Source organism: Trichoderma breve (genome assembly GCF_028502605.1).
Source record: "Trichoderma breve strain T069 chromosome 7 map unlocalized scaffold00007, whole genome shotgun sequence".
Taxonomy (NCBI): Eukaryota; Fungi; Ascomycota; class Sordariomycetes; order Hypocreales; family Hypocreaceae; genus Trichoderma; species Trichoderma breve.
The window spans coordinates 2,026,218-2,041,672 of NW_026611593.1; the positions used below are offsets into that span (position 1 = coordinate 2,026,218).

The following is a 15,455-nucleotide window of genomic DNA, read 5'->3' on the forward strand; positions in this document are numbered from 1 at the left end:
GCATCCTGGAGCGAACCTCGAGATCTCGTCATACCGTCTATTGGCTGCGAGCAGAGAATGGATGTCTTACAGCTTCGCTCTATGAAGCAATGGCCCACTGTGGTTCCTGTTGGCTTTACTTGTACTAAGGCGACGGAAGAAAAGCCACGAGTGAGGGCTCGAGCGTTAATGGCGTGATAGCCCGCATTCGTAAAGTGAAGGGGCTGTTTATATGTGGGAATAAGTTATTCATGAGTCTAGAATGTCGAGCTAGGTCTATCCTTATATCATTTCCTGCGCAAGGTGGACGTTGGGTCTTGTCTGAACAATGAAACAGAGAACGGTAGTGTAGGTGCTTATTTACGTAGATTCGTTCTCTGGCCAAGCCTCAACCTTGAGTCCGCTCCAGATTGCCTTCCACCGCTCTACCTTCTTTTCATAATTCTCCCTTTTCGCAAAGGCCGTGTTCGGCCGGACAACCATGTTAAAGAAATCAGACAGACCCCTCGGCGCATAAAAGATCCATTCCCCATGTTCATCCAGCCTCACACCAAGCATCGCGCTTGTCGATATCCACGAGTCAATGCCATCCTCGACACTCTTGTTTGCCGGACGCGCGAGCCCGAATTTCTTCTCATACCATAGATGGACGCGGGCCTGGTTACGAATCTCCACCTCGACGGGGATGTCGGCGAAGAGCTGCTTGCCGGCCTGGATGACGACGTCCTCGGCTTCATACGAGAGATCTGAGGCGTCGTAGTAGACGAGATCGTAGTCGTGGATTCCTGTCTCGGGAGGGAGGGATGAGACGTTGTTCCAGATGGTTTGTGAGAGGGCACCGGCGGCTAGGTACCAGTTGGGCAGGTTAAGTGATGCGGCACGTGTGAGCACAAGGACTAGTGTTGGGTTTAGAGATAGGACATTGCGGAGGTGAATGAGCTGCGATTGTATTGGGAGCTGTGCTGGGTTCATTTTTTCAAGGTCAAGGAGCCGTCTATGTAAGTTTGTGAACATAGAACATTAACAGAATACGCCCCGTCAATAGGTAGAAGCTCAGCTTACTCAAAGGACGGTCCTGCGCAGTTTAGCCTTGAGAGATTGGGTTGCACATATATTTGGAGTATATTCCTAATGGCTATAAGGAAAGCAAGTCGGAGTTTGTAAAAGCACAACAAGTTTTCCAAAATGTCAACTGGTGAGATTCCCCCACCTAAAGCTCGCCACGTGATTAAACCCAGGCCAGCTAAACGCCCTCATCAAGTCACGATCTAATCCTTCGTACATGTTACTGGGTGATATCTATTTTTTTCTCGTGCCATCCCGTGAGTGCTACCGTTGTTTCATCATTAGGCCGCGCACAGATGTTTCTATTCTATTTCAATAGTATGTGTTACGTGTATCAAAAGAGAGGCTTGTTGGGTCTTGGGTGGTCTCATGGGTGTGAGGATTGGAGATTTCAGCTTCGAGGGGCCCAAGACATGATTCATATGGCTTACATGTTTGGTGTTGCTATATTTCATGAGTATATCAAATGTATACAGTGGAAGGCAAGTGATATATAGGCACTTTACAGCACTTGCTAGTACATGTCCTCGGCCTCGTCGAGCCGGCTGCAGAGGATGCCTTGTTATCTATATTATTGACCTTGTGGAAGCTCCATATCCATGACGTCTTGTCCATCTTTCTTCCCTTGGTGGCTTGCCAGTGTTGGCGGGACGGCTTGCTTGTATTTCTGGACGACTTCTTCGAGGAACGCCTCGTAGAGATCCTGGCACCCTGGGCCGAGGGTGGGATGGACATCGAATCCATAGTCGACACCCATTTTGAAGTGTGGTGGAGCCGTGCGTGGCAATGAACTAGAGTGAGTACGCGGTATTCGATGGCCGTCTCAGCTTCTTCCTTTTCTCGAGGAAGAGGAAGGATGGAGAGGCAAATGGCCCTCAACCCCTTAAGACGAGGCAGGTAGGGAGTTATAGCCAGTTTTGCCTCGTGCTGCAGCTCGTATCCGGCAAGCCGCAGCAGCCACAGGTCAAACACCGCGATCCTTCAAAACGTAGGCGTCTGTTTGTTCATTACAACTGTCCAGTGTCCATCGTAGGTATAAGCTGAGATGGGTGTACAGCGTGAGCGGCCAGATAGGTGACCCATTAGACTATAAGTGTTAGGTATCTGGCTACAGCGCGACACCTATTTCGCCTTCTACTATACATGGTTGGCTCAGAAAACAGGTATAAGAAGTCTCTACGATTTGTTTCCTCTTCGAAACACGGCACAATCCAACGCCGTGTGACTGTGACTTGAAGAACATGACATCAACGGCACATCATAGGTTACAGCTTTGCCGCATCTGCTTCGCCATCATCCTCGCCGAATAGTCCCATAAATGCAGTGTGTACCTCGTCTGTGAGATCGCTTGCCTGCAGGCTTCGTCCCTTTTTGACAAACGCTAGCCGAGAGCACTCCTAAAAACAAATTCTTCGTTAGTATGGTTAAGAGAACCAAGCATGTTTTCACCGGCTAAGCACAACTTACCCTGGTCACTGCGCTTCCACCAAACGCAGCCAAGCCCATCATCTCATCAGCGTCAAGAGCAGGCTGTTCATGATCTTTCCACAGACCATCCAGATAAGCCTTTCGCCATCCCAGGAACGTGGCTACGGCACCGGTCAAAGTATCGCCCTGTCCGCCGCTTCGCTTCTTTCCGCCCTCGAGATCACTGACCAGAGTGACTTTGCCGTTGGAAATAAAGTCCTTGTAGCCTTTCTGGATGATTGTAACACCGCCTAGTTCTTTGGCTAGGGTTTCTACCTTGCCCGTCTCGCTGGATTGCTGGCCGACGTCGATCTTGAGGGCGTCGCATAAACGCTTGAACTCGACAACGTTGGGGGTCAGTACCGCGTATTTGTAGCCTCTGACTACATCTGGATCGTTTTGGACGACCTGTAGAGCATCGGCATCGAGGACCACGGGCATGTTGGACTCTCTGGCGGCCCTGATGACACGGGCTACAGTTGCTTGCATGAGCGGATCACGGCCTAGTCCAGGGCCTACGACCAGGACGTGAAGTCGGCCCAGCATATCGATGATCTTGCGTGCTACGTGGTCGGGGTTGGAGTCCTCGTCTTCTGATGTTTTGTTCTGCGGAGGTGATTGGCGCATAAGTGGGTGAACCATGAGGTTTGGTGAGTATGTCTTGATGACTGCCGCAGCTGCAGGAGTGCAGATGACGTGTGACTGTCAAGTTTCGTATCAGCATCACATCTTTGCTCAATCCAGTCCCAGTAGAATTCTCTGAGGTCTCCTTTTCCTCCATTGCCAAACCGTGGTATCTGATGATAGAAAAGAATATCGCCAGGCCTCACTCACCATGTCACATCCCAGCCTCGCACTAGCCATGGCTGAAAAGTACGGAGCTCCGGTATAGTCCTCGCTGCCTCCAATGACAGCAACTCGGCCCAGCTGACCTGTAACTTTGTGTCAGCTTCTTTGCCTCTCATTTATAATGCTTCAATATGGGAACGGTGCAAGCTGGACTGAGAAGCCAACCCATCTTGTCACATCGTTCATTCACATACCTTTATGAAACGTGTCCAGCATCGGCGGGACCATCCGCCTGACCTTGCCTAGAATGTTTTTCGTTGATGCGGACATTTCGGGGACGTCTCTGTAGACAGACATTATCGATCAGTTGAGCAGAGAAACAAAGGAGGGAGAGTTTGTGTTGTGTAAGGTGATGTGTATATGAGATCTAGATTTGTCAGTGGAAAACGGGAATTCCAGGGTAAGTGAGGGGTGGGTTACAGCGCTCCAAATCCCGTACCTCTGCTACAAAGTGAATCAGTCTAGTGATGAAGCATCTGATATTTTTTTTTTTGTCTATTAAGAGAAAAATGACAGAGTGAATAAATAATGAGGTGAGATGTCAATTGATTGCATTTTTGGTTGATGGAGGGAATGCGTGCCCTCTTTTTGATGTGCAACACTATGATGTCACCATCACTTCAAATTTAAGTGTTATCATACAATGCTCTAGATTGGCTATTTAGCATCCCCTGAGTCTGGTATTCGTCGTTCTGAGAAGAAAAGGGATAACAGAATAAGCAGGGCCTGAGAAGCAAACATAGCCTTAAATTGTTCTACTGTTTGAACAGAAAAGTATCTAGCTACAACCGAGGTAGTAATAAATATTAGAGAAATACTACTATAGTAGCGTATTATATAGCTATGTTTCTCTACTATCTACTACTATAGCTATATTTATTTACTATATACTACTATACCTATATTTATCTACTATCTACTACTCTAGCTGTATTTAGTATTTACCTAGTATTTACTATTTACTACCTCGCGGCCCCGCCCCTGACTTGGTGAATCCTTCCCGGAGCCTGTTAGACCAGCTGAGCGTTCCCTCAAAGGCCACCTACTTGCGACAAATATGGGCCAGCCTGGGACTCCTGTACGATCAGGGAGTTACTATCCCTGACGGTATAGGTACTAAGCTGATATTTTTTATTATTTATTACTATACTTATATTTACACGCGACTTGTTTAGAGATGGCTCTGCGGTGGAAAGGACTCGTGGGACGAAGGAGGCAAGTCGGAGCAGGCCTTGAGGTATTCCACCAGTTTGGAGCACCACTGGTTGCCACCCCCAACGTGAGCAAGTATCCTGCCCTGGAACAGTTTATCCTGCCCTGGAACAGTTTATTCTGCCCTGGAACAGTTCAAACTGGCAGCCCGCTGTCGGAATCTGATCAACCCGCTGTCGGAATCTGATCAACCCGCTGTCGAAATCTAATCAACCCGCTGTCGAAATCTAATCAACCCGCTGTCGAAATCTCATTAACCCTACTCCTGAGAAGTTGGAGGCCCGCTTCAAGCGCTTATCTGAGGACTGCGGATACGCATATGTGGGATTCAGTTCAGTGCTGGACGGACCTATCCTGATCCATGGAACGACTGACGACAAGGCGGTGCTGAGGTCTACCCTTGCAAGGGAGCAGTGGAGGACCGAGGAAAGAGCAATGAAATGGGCAATGCTCTTGTGGCTTCTCTAAGTGTTCAAAAGCACCCCGGGTATATTCGAGTCAAAACTTATGGCACGCTGCCAACACTTGAATCTGCCCCTCGCCGTCCAAGGCACAAAGCTCGGTGGACAAAAGCTCGAGGCGGAGGAGGGGCGTTGCCTACGTGGGATATTGGGTCTGCCATGCAGGGCGTCGTACTGCTTCATGGGAAAGACTGACGCCAAAGTAGAGCTGGCACGATGCTATAAATATGGAATACATGATGCTATAAATATAGAATACGAAACACAGAACGCGCAGAGTGCAAATCAGAGCCAAATGGCCAGGGTATAGGTAATGGATGAATCCTTCACTGATCCAGCTCCAGAATGTATATATTTCTCTAGTCTCATATACTATTAGCTATATTCCCCTAGTCTCAGCGACTATAGCTATATCACTCTACTACCTGATATTATCAGCAACTTGGGGTACGGAATCATAGCCACTCCTCTCTATGTCAAAGTAGCCGTACTGTCCAATGCGCAAAAAGATAAACCGAGTTCAACTGTATGACTAAAGTTTCTATTAAGTTATTTATTTTTTTATTCGTAGTCTACGCACATAGTGTAGGACACATGCACGACGATTTCAAGCACAGTCACCTCTCAGACGTCTTTGTCTAGATTTAACAGAACAAAAGGAATCAAGGACATCCATTGAGTAATGTGCTCGTATTTTACAAGTGGTAGAATGACTGGCGCGTCTCCCTTTATAAGCCATGGCCCTCTCATTTGGCGCAGCCATCACTTTTTAAACCCCCCCTTCCTCCATCTCTAGAGAACGACCAACAATAATTGGTATAGACAGTAGCACCCCTCCAACAGTGACCTTTTTCTATTTCGCTCGACGCGTGCTTCAACTTATTATTTGTTTAGCTGAGGAAGCTCTTGACGAAGTTGACGGTGACGTCCTTGAGTCTGGCCTCGAGGTCCTTGCTCAGGGCACCCTCCTTGTCAATAGTGGCGAGCAGGTCGGACTCGTTGGTCTTGAGGTGGGCAAGGAAGTCAGACTCCCACTTGAGGATCTGGTCGACGGGGATAGCGTCGAGGTGACCGTTGATACCAGCGTAGATGAGGGGAACCATCTCGTTAACGGCCATGGGGGAGTACTGCTTCTGCTTCAGGAGCTCGGTCAACTGTAATCACGGCTGGTCAGCTATCTCACGCGGCCCAAGAGTCATCGATGCGCATGTGCGCATATGCAAGGGGAAATAACTTACACGCTCACCACGGGACAGGGTCTGCTTGGTGGCAGCATCAAGATCGGAACCGAACTGGGCGAAAGCGGCAACCTCACGGTACTGGGCCAAGAAGAGCTTCAGGGAACCAGCGACCTGCTTCATGGCCTTGAGCTGAGCGGCGGAACCGACACGAGAGACGGACAGACCGACGTTGATGGCAGGTCGGATACCCTTGTAGAACAGCTCGGACTCCAGGAAGATCTGGCCATCGGTAATGGAAATGACGTTGGTGGGAATGTAGGCAGACACGTCACCACCCTGGGTCTCAATGACGGGCAGGGCAGTCATGGAACCACCACCGTGCTTGTCGTTGAGCTTGGCAGCACGCTCCAGCAGACGGGAGTGCAGGTAGAAAACGTCACCGGGGTAAGCCTCACGTCCGGGGGGACGACGCAGCAGCAGGGACATTTGACGGTAGGCAACGGCCTGCTTGGACAGATCGTCGTAGATGACCAGGGAGTGCTTTCCATTATCACGGAACCATTCACCAATAGACGCCTTGAGGGAATCATTGTTAGTAAACAGTAAGAGGAATGGCAAAGGGAATAGATCATGGACATACACCGGTGAAGGGGGCAATGTACTGCAGAGGGGCGGCCTCAGAGGCAGTAGCGGCGACGACGATGGAGTACTTCATGGCGTCGTTCTCCTCCAGGGTCTTGACGAGCTGAGCGACAGTGGATCGCTTCTGGCCGACGGCGACGTAGATGCAGTAAAGCTTCTTGGTCTCGTCGTTGGAGTTGTTCCATCGCTTCTGGTTAAGGATGGTGTCGAGAGCGACGGCAGTCTTACCAGTCTGACGGTCACCAATGATCAACTCACGCTGACCACGGCCAATGGGAACCATGGCGTCGACGGACTTGAGACCGGTCTGCACGGGCTGGTTGACGGACTTGCGGGGCAGGATACCGGGAGCCTTGAGTTGAGCACGGCGCTTCTCCTTGGTGTTGAGAGGGCCCTTGCCGTCAATGGGGTTACCCAGAGCATCGACGACACGGCCGAGCAGCTCAGGGCCGACAGGGACGTCGACCTTTACGGGCGGTTAGCATTGTTTCTGGCAGTGCAGTCGTATATAACTCACAATTTCACCGGTACGCTTGACAGTCTCGCCCTCCTTGACCAGACGATCGGAACCGAACAGCACGACACCGACCTGGCCGGCCTCGAGGTTCATGCACATGCCCTTGACGCCGGAAGCGAACCTGGATGTTGTTAGCTGCAGGTGTTCTTTAGTGACGAAGAGGAATTTCCACATACTCGACAAGCTCCTCAGCCTGGACGTTGGCCATACCGTGAACACGGGCGATACCATCACTATCCTCATAGTTAGAAAAAAATACCAAAAAAGTCAAAAAAAGCTCATCAGTCGATAAGAAGCATGTCTTTTGATAACCCTCCATCGCATGCATCCAATGTTGACAAGGATTGCATTCGGCGTTGCGGCTTCAAAGAGCAAATGCAGCTTTGATAGGTGGCCTCCACATACCCAACAGACAGGACACGGCCAGTCTCAGCAAGACCGGACTCCTCCTGGACACCACGGATTCGCTGCTCGAGGATAGAAGAGACCTCAGTGGGCGAGGCCTTTGCGTCGGAAGCGTAGGTGCGGACAGCGTTGATGGCGGCCGGTGCGGCATTTCGAGTCTACATTGGGTAAGAAAAAAACATGTTAGCCGAATGGCCAATAAAAGAGTATGGAGAACCCCGGCAGGCGTGGAAAAAGCTCAAAAAGCGTGCTCTGCGGCTCGAAAAAGTCGAAGAAGAGCTCAATTGAGGTCGGTAGGCCCAGTTGCAGGCGGATGCGCAAGGCTGTGATGCATCCTCCTCGCTGTCCACGGCCGGGATTCATTTTTTTCTGCCCCATCGTCGCCTCGGGCTTGCGGAAAAAAAGACACTCACCACGGAGACTCGGCCAGCAGCGACGGCGCCGACAGCGCGAGAGGACTGGCGGAGGGCGTTGCGGAACATCTTGAGGGAGGAATCTAGGGGCCTCAGAAGAGAGGGAAGCAATTGCAGCGGCGTGCAATTGGGGAGGGGATTGAGGGTTTGTTGATGTCTGCCTTTTGCAGGAAGAGCAAAATGGAGATTTTCGGGAGGAGAGGCGATGGAGAGAGCAGAGTCTGTGAGGACCAAGGTGGGGTTCTCGGGTTGCCTCGCTGGCCAATCACGGCCACTTGCGCGGTTTTGCTGGAGGAGCCGACGCCGCCTTAACAATTTTCCATGGGCAGCTTAGTGAGGGAACCGGAGCGGAGGCTAATACTGGAAGGGGAGCGCTTTTTTTTCCAGCCGTGGTATTTTGTTGGTGCCTTAGACTGCCTGATCGTGAAGGCACGCATTTGCTCATCGTGGAGAAGGTGTGGCCAAGGCAGGGGGTGAAACCGGGTTGCTGTAGGTACCTACGTACCAGAACATTCAGGTTGGGAGTGAAGATTGAAGCATCTCTGTTTTCATTGACAACGCAGGGATTCTTTATATGCCTTATGAGAAGAACAACATATTCTCTGATTATGTATAGTATTGAAATGAATTCGCAGAAGTGTAAGTATCGTAAAGATGAATACTAATAAATGCTGCATTGGTTGGTGAGAGATATATGCGGAAGAGCAACATTGTAGGCGCTCTTGCAGGCGAAGAGACTGATGATGCTGCATCACCTTGAAATGATGCGATACAGTCATGTACAATGCATCGTCTTCAAAGAACACAACTCGTTACTACCACAGTGAGAAATCTATGGAGAAAATTTTGACATGCCGTATCAATTCATGATACGAAGCCATCGTGATTCATCAAACACATACATCGCTACTGGGAAAATAGAGGTTTATACAAAACAAAGACAGAGGATAATCAGCACGAATATCCTCCACCAAGACAACAACAAACAGGCATTGCCAAAGATATAAATGGTGCCATCACATTGCAGGGGCAATTATATGTGAAGCCGGCATAGCGCCGGTCGGTCTCTCAGGCCGTTGCTCGACTCAAAAATTTTGGTACGAGCTGATGTAAAAATCAAGCGGAAGAATACATGACCATATGATCCTTTTTACCCCCAAATGTTCGCCATGCCCATTTCCTTCAAGACAAGAAAAAAAATATTTTATTCGGTTTGGATTTTAAACCGTTTATCGGACAATGCCATCGAAGCGGCCCTTGAACCACTTGACGGTCTCATCGCGCTTGATGCGGTGAGAAGCACCGATTCTGCTCTTCATGCGGCGGCGGCGGGTGACACGCTCACCGGGGCGGGTCATGCAGCAGTAGAAGTCCATGCCGTAGATACCGATGGAAGGGTCGTACTTGATACCAAGATCGATGTGCTCGCTGATACCGAAGCCGAAGTTGCCAGTCTCGGAGAAGTTGCGCTTGCGAAGCTCGTACTCCTTGACCTTGAGGCCACGCTCGAGAATCTCCTCAGCCTATCCAATACAGTTAGTCAGAACTATTCCAAGAAAAAATTCCTTGAATTTTCAGATTCAATTTACCTTGGGGCCGCGGACGGTGACGTGGACAGCAATCTTTTCGTTACGGCGGATACCGAAGGTACGGACGGTGTAACGGGCCTTGCCTGTAGTCAAATTGGTTAACATCTTGATATTTTTGCCTCCTCATGGGAAAATTGATTGCGACGCACTGTAGACGGGGGTTTGACCAGACAGCTGCTCAAGCACCTTGGCGGCACGAGTGAGTCTGTCACCAGATTCACCGACGGAGATGTTCAGAACGAGCTTCTGAATCTTAAGCTCCCGCATGGGGTTGCTGGTCTTCTCGGCGGCCATTTTTGCGGTTGTTGATCGACGTGGTCTGCTGCTGCGTCGGAAAGGGCAAAAAGTGAGGTTGAACAAGGTCGGCCGATTTTGTGAGGGCGGGAAAATTTCGAGGGTTTGTCTGCCCTCAAGCGAGAGCACAAAAAAGCGGGGTGTGAATCCCAACAAGGGCTAGCGTTCTCGCTGCATCGCCGCTAGTAATCTTCATGCTTCAATTTGCCCCAGTGAGCTATTGCTAGCAAAAGCTACTGGAAAATACTCTAGAATGCGCCTAAGAGCAGGCCATTAACGAGTATTGGAAAAGTAGATTTTGATAGCAACTCACAGCTCTTCTTCTCCAGCCGCCAAAGCAGTCACGCCTCGGAATTGATGAGGCATTGAATGCTCGACAGGCCATCTGCACCGTCAAGTACATGTTGTCTACCATGACACTTCCTGATTTTGCAAGCTTTTCCATTTCACATGTTTCCTACTTTGTAGAATATGCCTAGCGACTGAAAGGTAAATGTCGTTTCCATTGTCTCATAACTTATTTGTCGTTAAAGGAGGTCGTAAAGAACAAAAAAAGCAAGAATGAAAAGATACATTCAAGCAAAAAGAACCCGCCCAATACTCATCCACAGCACATAAAGTTGCCATTTGTTTTTAAAAGCTCACACCCATTGCATCTTCCCCGTCATTAAGGGCTAGCAACATGGCTGAATACCTTTGCAGCCAGTTGGCTCAACAATCTCGCCCTATCGGCTTGGGGAAGTTCCTATGTATACATTAGCGCTCAGAGATATCTGAATAAACCAAGTCAGTCTCAGAGTTGGTCTGAGATGCGTAGTAATTGTGGTTACGCAAGCCTGTCTGTGCCTTACCTGGAAGACTTCATAAACGCTCTTCCCCTTTGCGTCTCTGACCGCTCCGAGTCGGTTGCCGGCCACCGCTCCGGCGAGCAATCCAGGGACATTGCCGACGATGAATCCTAGAGCGCCGCCACTGACTGCACCGACCATACCCCACATGGTCGAGCCGGTGCCTTGTTGATTCGGAGTTCCATCCTCTGAGAACCCCTCGTCTCGCATCATCTCCTCAAAGGCATCGCTAAACTGTGCATTTTCCGTCTCTTGGCGGCCGCTCGGGGTGGTGCCGCCGTTCCTATTCTCAAAGTGCTCCCATGCCCACGAATAGCTCTGCCCCGTAGAGTCTTCTGCGTCTGAAAAGGGATCGGATGCCGGCGGCACGTGGTAGTATCCTCGCTGGTCGTCGTATTCTCGTCGTCTGGTAGGGTCGGAGAGGGTATAGTATGCGTCATTGACAAGCTGGAAGCGTCGAGTTCTCTGCTCACGGTCGGGCGAGTCGTTGGCGACCCGATCGGGGTGTGTCTTCAGAGCAGCCCTAGAAGAGAGACGGTCAGTTGGTCACCGCCACATAGACTATGGTATTGACATAGATGGATGACATACTTTTTATATGCATCTCGGATTTGCGAAGCAGAAGCCTTCTCTGAAACCTCGAGGATTGCATCTGTGTTGGCGTATACATGTATCAGCAAGTGCCTCGGCACAAAGTGTCTCCAATGGAGAGCATTGTCTTGCTTCTTGTCTTGGATCAATGGCGGGGAGAGCTTGTGCTTTGCTGCATCGACTCACAATAATCAGGTGGCGTATTTCTCGTCATTGTGTTAACGTCTTTGGAGGTTAGTAGAAAATAAAAATCGGCTACCTTCCCATCCCTATTATTTAATAGATGCCAATAAAATAGCCAAGGTAGTGAATTGATAGGTGCCTGATGCAGGTTCGGTGCTACAAGCATGCAGGCCCAGCACAATGATTTATCCAGTAACACGTCAACGTCATGTGGCGAGACGACTATGTGGCTGGTGCCACGTTTGCGCATCTGCAGCCCGACTCCACAAACAGGCTGGTTCGCATGATGGCAGGTACAGGCTTAGCTTGGCCGCATATGTTTCACGAGGAGAAGCTGTTATCAAGGTACACCAAACAAAGCGACACATGGCAAACGCTGCACAACTAAGACTTTTATTACTTGCATAGTAGCAATTTATAAAATAACATTACTTGTATACTGTTGAAGATACTCTGTCGAGTGTCCAGCTTCGCCTCTAATCCAATAGGCTATCCATCAAAGAAATCTCTATAAATAAAATGAGCAAAACAATAAACCGGCCTCCCTAGCGATACTTCCTAATGTGGCAATGTTATCATTCCCACTCTCTCTAAAACGCCGACTGACCTTGCGATCCGTAATCTCATCATGTAAAATTTCAGCCTGGGAGATCATGTAAATACTGCTGCGCCCTGGTGATGGCGTCTTGGGCCACTTGCAGAGCGTCGTCTATCTTGCCAACCTTTTGGTAGTAGGCGGCGAGCACCCACATGTCTCGGATGACACGTAAATTCGAGGTCGTACCGTGCGCTGCCTCTCGCATGTGAATGGCCTGCTTTAAATTCTCTTCAACTCGGTCCCAGTCCTGTTTGCTCTCACATATTCTGGCCAGCATCTTGCGGGCATATGCGTGGAATCTGGCGTTCGAAAGCGCCCCTGACCAGAACTGGGTGGTATCCAGCAGGTCCAACGCCATCTGCTCCGCCTTCTCCTTATCATCCAGGTCCATTTGCGTAAACTCCAACATGAGAGCATCGACTCTCAGCTTCTCCAAGTTGCCGTCGTTGCTGTCACTCACCAAGTGTTCTTCATGATGGCCCAGGCTCTCGAGGCCTTCGTACATAATCTCCCGTCTATTAGCAAGCCCATTGTTCCTACGCAATCTTGTCCGACCATCCCATATCAACTGCTCATATAGCCAAAACTCCTGAGGGGCTGATCTCTTAATGTGCTCCGAAAGAAGATCGACGTTCCGTAGCCATGCTTGCCGTAACAGATAACAGATGAATTGACGGCCATGCTCGGTTTGATAGTCGCACGACAAGAGCTGTTGGAGGATACGAATGAGAGGGTGGGTTTCGGGGAAGCGGCTCCGTGCCAGGACAAGCGCATGCCGTATGAACATGCTGAGGAGCTGTAAATGACCTCGGTCGATCATGTCATATATTGTGTCAAGCATGTGCCACAAAAGGTCAGGGTGGTCCTCGGTCAAGACATATTCCATGACGTAGAAGCCCTTCCTGGCAGCCATACCCGCCAGGTCACCTTTACCATAGGACCACAGGTCGAACACCAATTCGAACGTCCGGTACATGGTGCGGCTGTCTTGAATAGGCTTGTTGGGAGTGGCAAGATATCGGGACATGGGATCGGACGCTATGCGATACGACTCCAGCTTCTCTGAACTCCAAGTCATGACACCGTTCAAGACGAGTTCTAGATCCGCGAGGGGCTTGAATTGGGGATTCGGCACCAGGTCAAGGCCTGTTACTGCAGGGGTTTCTGGCGTCCTTGGTACTTCCTCGACATCGTCATCCTCTTGCTTTGAATCGGCCGAAGAAGAAGACGTGGAGGTGGATGTGGGAGTGGCAGCGGAAGCCGAGGAGGGAGTAGAGACTTTGGTCTCGACAGCTGATTTGCGATATGCTCGTTTTCTTATGTTCCACTTCTTAAATCTCTTTTTATACATTTGCTCGCTTTTGCATTGGGTTAGCACACTGGGTTAGTCACCCCTCGCCTCGCTTGGTATTTTGCCTATTCTTTGCATGCGAGCAGTACGAGTACTCGCATGTACCTGGACAGGCGTAGGCATGTGCAAGGAGGTAGCAAATAGCAAACAACAAACAGCAGGGCCAGGACTTACGTAGCGGCGAAGCCATACTTGGTCTCCATGATGGCCATGATTTCGTTCAACTTGCGATTGTCGCCTATGTATAGCGCCTCAATGAGGTCCTTCCGCGCGGCCCACTCCTTTTCCGTGTGCTCTTTGACGCTCGGCCTCTCGACGACCGGCGGCGAATTGCCTGGCAGGCGAGGGGCCAGAGCCGGCAGACGGGGCCTGGCGGGATACATGGCGGGATGCTGGCCAACTGGCGCGGTTACTGTTATGCTGCCCATGAATGATAGCTGCTCTGGAGTAGAGAGGACATGGCCAGCCGCATGGCCATGACGGGCCCTGAAGGAATCGGAAGAGAAGGTTTTTGGTGCAGAAGTTGAGCCACGATGCGAGTGGTCGTGAATCGGTACTAGGCTAGTACCTCGCTACTTCGTGCCTTACAGTGAAGCGTACAGGTACCTCGGCTGCTACCCGGGCCGCAGAAGCAGTCAAGTGATCTGCGCCTGATTGGTGTGAAAAGTTCCCTGCATGGAATTTAAGCTTTTTACAGCAGTTGGATTGGCTGCGCATCACGTGGGCCAGTTCGCTGTTTGTACTGGTACGGATCCCCCGAAACAGAGTTTGTCCGTCTATTTGTGGTCCAGGGCCAGAGGTACGAAGTGGCAACGAAATTGTACCGTCTCGACGAAGACAAACTGTGACGAGCATGTGGTGCAATGATTTATCAGCACTTGGGAACCCCTATGGCTGCAGAGAAAGCTTCGGTAAGTACCTAGTGTAAGTTGAGAATATTTTTGCCATGTCCACGGAGTACGCCGTAGAGTATCTATTGCTGTTATTTAGACAGCCTATTTCCGGACACGCCTTATGTCTAGCAATTATTTCCGCTCATACAGTAGTCGGCCTCACCAACGTACAATCATGGCCAACCTCGGTAGTATCTAGAGAACAACCCGTCCGCCTGCTATGTGCCATCACCCAGCCAATTGGAGCATTAGGCGTTCCACCACAAATCTGAATTTGATTATCTTGAATCCAAAGTACTTTGACTGTCCAACCAATGGCTTTTCTGTATGCTCAACCGATCGAGATAAGCTTCGGGACGATCCGGCCCCAGTTAGGAGGATTTAATCTCGGTACCTATATATAACAACCATGCTTATCGGGACGACTGTTTGCATAAGTGCTGTGGCTATTGGCTATCATCATCATCTTGTTTGAGCCTGGGAAATTGGCCGACAAGCTATTTGGTGTGTTGTATCTCCGAAAGCGTGGATAAGCTTGTAAAAGTCTCATATCGAAATCCGATAGGCCACTATGGTGGCTCAACTACCTGCCCCGAATTACATAACATACTTCCGTATTTGTTGGGATATTTCGCTCCAGTGTGTTGAATAGACCCTATTATTATGGGAAGTACGTTCTTTATAGTGAGATGAAGTCGTGGGCCCTGTTGCGTACATGTCCAAGTATACATGTAAGCAGGTTCTAGGGTACCTATTTGCATTTGTGCTCACACAATCTCACTGGATCAAACGCAATCGTATTGAAACAGCTCAACCTATTGTTTAACCGACAATTCAATATTGTTAACTCCGAAAAAAAAAAATAGTAATAGTTGCTTGGAAATATTGGTACTGCAGCATTACTAGCAAAACGAGGC

General features: G+C 49.8%; 6 protein-coding genes across 6 annotated transcripts; all 6 read right to left on the reverse strand.

The window, feature by feature from the left end:
• Positions 1-339: 339 nt before the first annotated feature.
• On the reverse strand, positions 340-1,801 carry T069G_10825 (nucleotidyltransferase domain-containing protein; the record flags this gene model as incomplete). The annotated part of the gene is made up of 3 exons (XM_056178035.1): positions 340-973; positions 1,042-1,054; positions 1,624-1,801. 3 exons carry the CDS (start codon positions 1,799-1,801, stop codon positions 340-342), a joined length of 825 nt encoding a protein of 274 aa, XP_056024325.1.
• A 508-nt stretch (positions 1,802-2,309) lies between these two features.
• T069G_10826 (carbohydrate kinase domain-containing protein) lies at positions 2,310-3,657 on the reverse strand (the record flags this gene model as incomplete). The annotated part of the gene is made up of 4 exons (XM_056178036.1): positions 2,310-2,441; positions 2,512-3,213; positions 3,346-3,443; positions 3,555-3,657. The coding sequence occupies 4 exons, from the start codon at positions 3,655-3,657 to the stop codon at positions 2,310-2,312; spliced, it is 1,035 nt and encodes a 344-aa protein (XP_056024326.1).
• A 2,266-nt stretch (positions 3,658-5,923) lies between these two features.
• Positions 5,924-8,260, reverse strand: T069G_10827 (ATP synthase alpha/beta family, nucleotide-binding domain-containing protein; the record flags this gene model as incomplete). Its single annotated transcript, XM_056178037.1, has 7 exons — positions 5,924-6,187; positions 6,272-6,790; positions 6,855-7,322; positions 7,374-7,494; positions 7,550-7,606; positions 7,779-7,936; positions 8,192-8,260. The coding sequence occupies 7 exons, from the start codon at positions 8,258-8,260 to the stop codon at positions 5,924-5,926; spliced, it is 1,656 nt and encodes a 551-aa protein (XP_056024327.1).
• A 1,160-nt stretch (positions 8,261-9,420) lies between these two features.
• T069G_10828 (ribosomal protein l5 domain-containing protein) lies at positions 9,421-10,074 on the reverse strand (the record flags this gene model as incomplete). The annotated part of the gene is made up of 3 exons (XM_056178038.1): positions 9,421-9,714; positions 9,781-9,863; positions 9,930-10,074. 3 exons carry the CDS (start codon positions 10,072-10,074, stop codon positions 9,421-9,423), a joined length of 522 nt encoding a protein of 173 aa, XP_056024328.1.
• A 756-nt stretch (positions 10,075-10,830) lies between these two features.
• On the reverse strand, positions 10,831-11,727 carry T069G_10829 (dnaJ domain-containing protein; the record flags this gene model as incomplete). Its single annotated transcript, XM_056178039.1, has 4 exons — positions 10,831-10,878; positions 10,926-11,445; positions 11,514-11,574; positions 11,700-11,727. 4 exons carry the CDS (start codon positions 11,725-11,727, stop codon positions 10,831-10,833), a joined length of 657 nt encoding a protein of 218 aa, XP_056024329.1.
• A 607-nt stretch (positions 11,728-12,334) lies between these two features.
• T069G_10830 (clr5 domain-containing protein) lies at positions 12,335-14,028 on the reverse strand (the record flags this gene model as incomplete). The annotated part of the gene is made up of 2 exons (XM_056178040.1): positions 12,335-13,652; positions 13,820-14,028. 2 exons carry the CDS (start codon positions 14,026-14,028, stop codon positions 12,335-12,337), a joined length of 1,527 nt encoding a protein of 508 aa, XP_056024330.1.
• Positions 14,029-15,455: the final 1,427 nt, after the last annotated feature.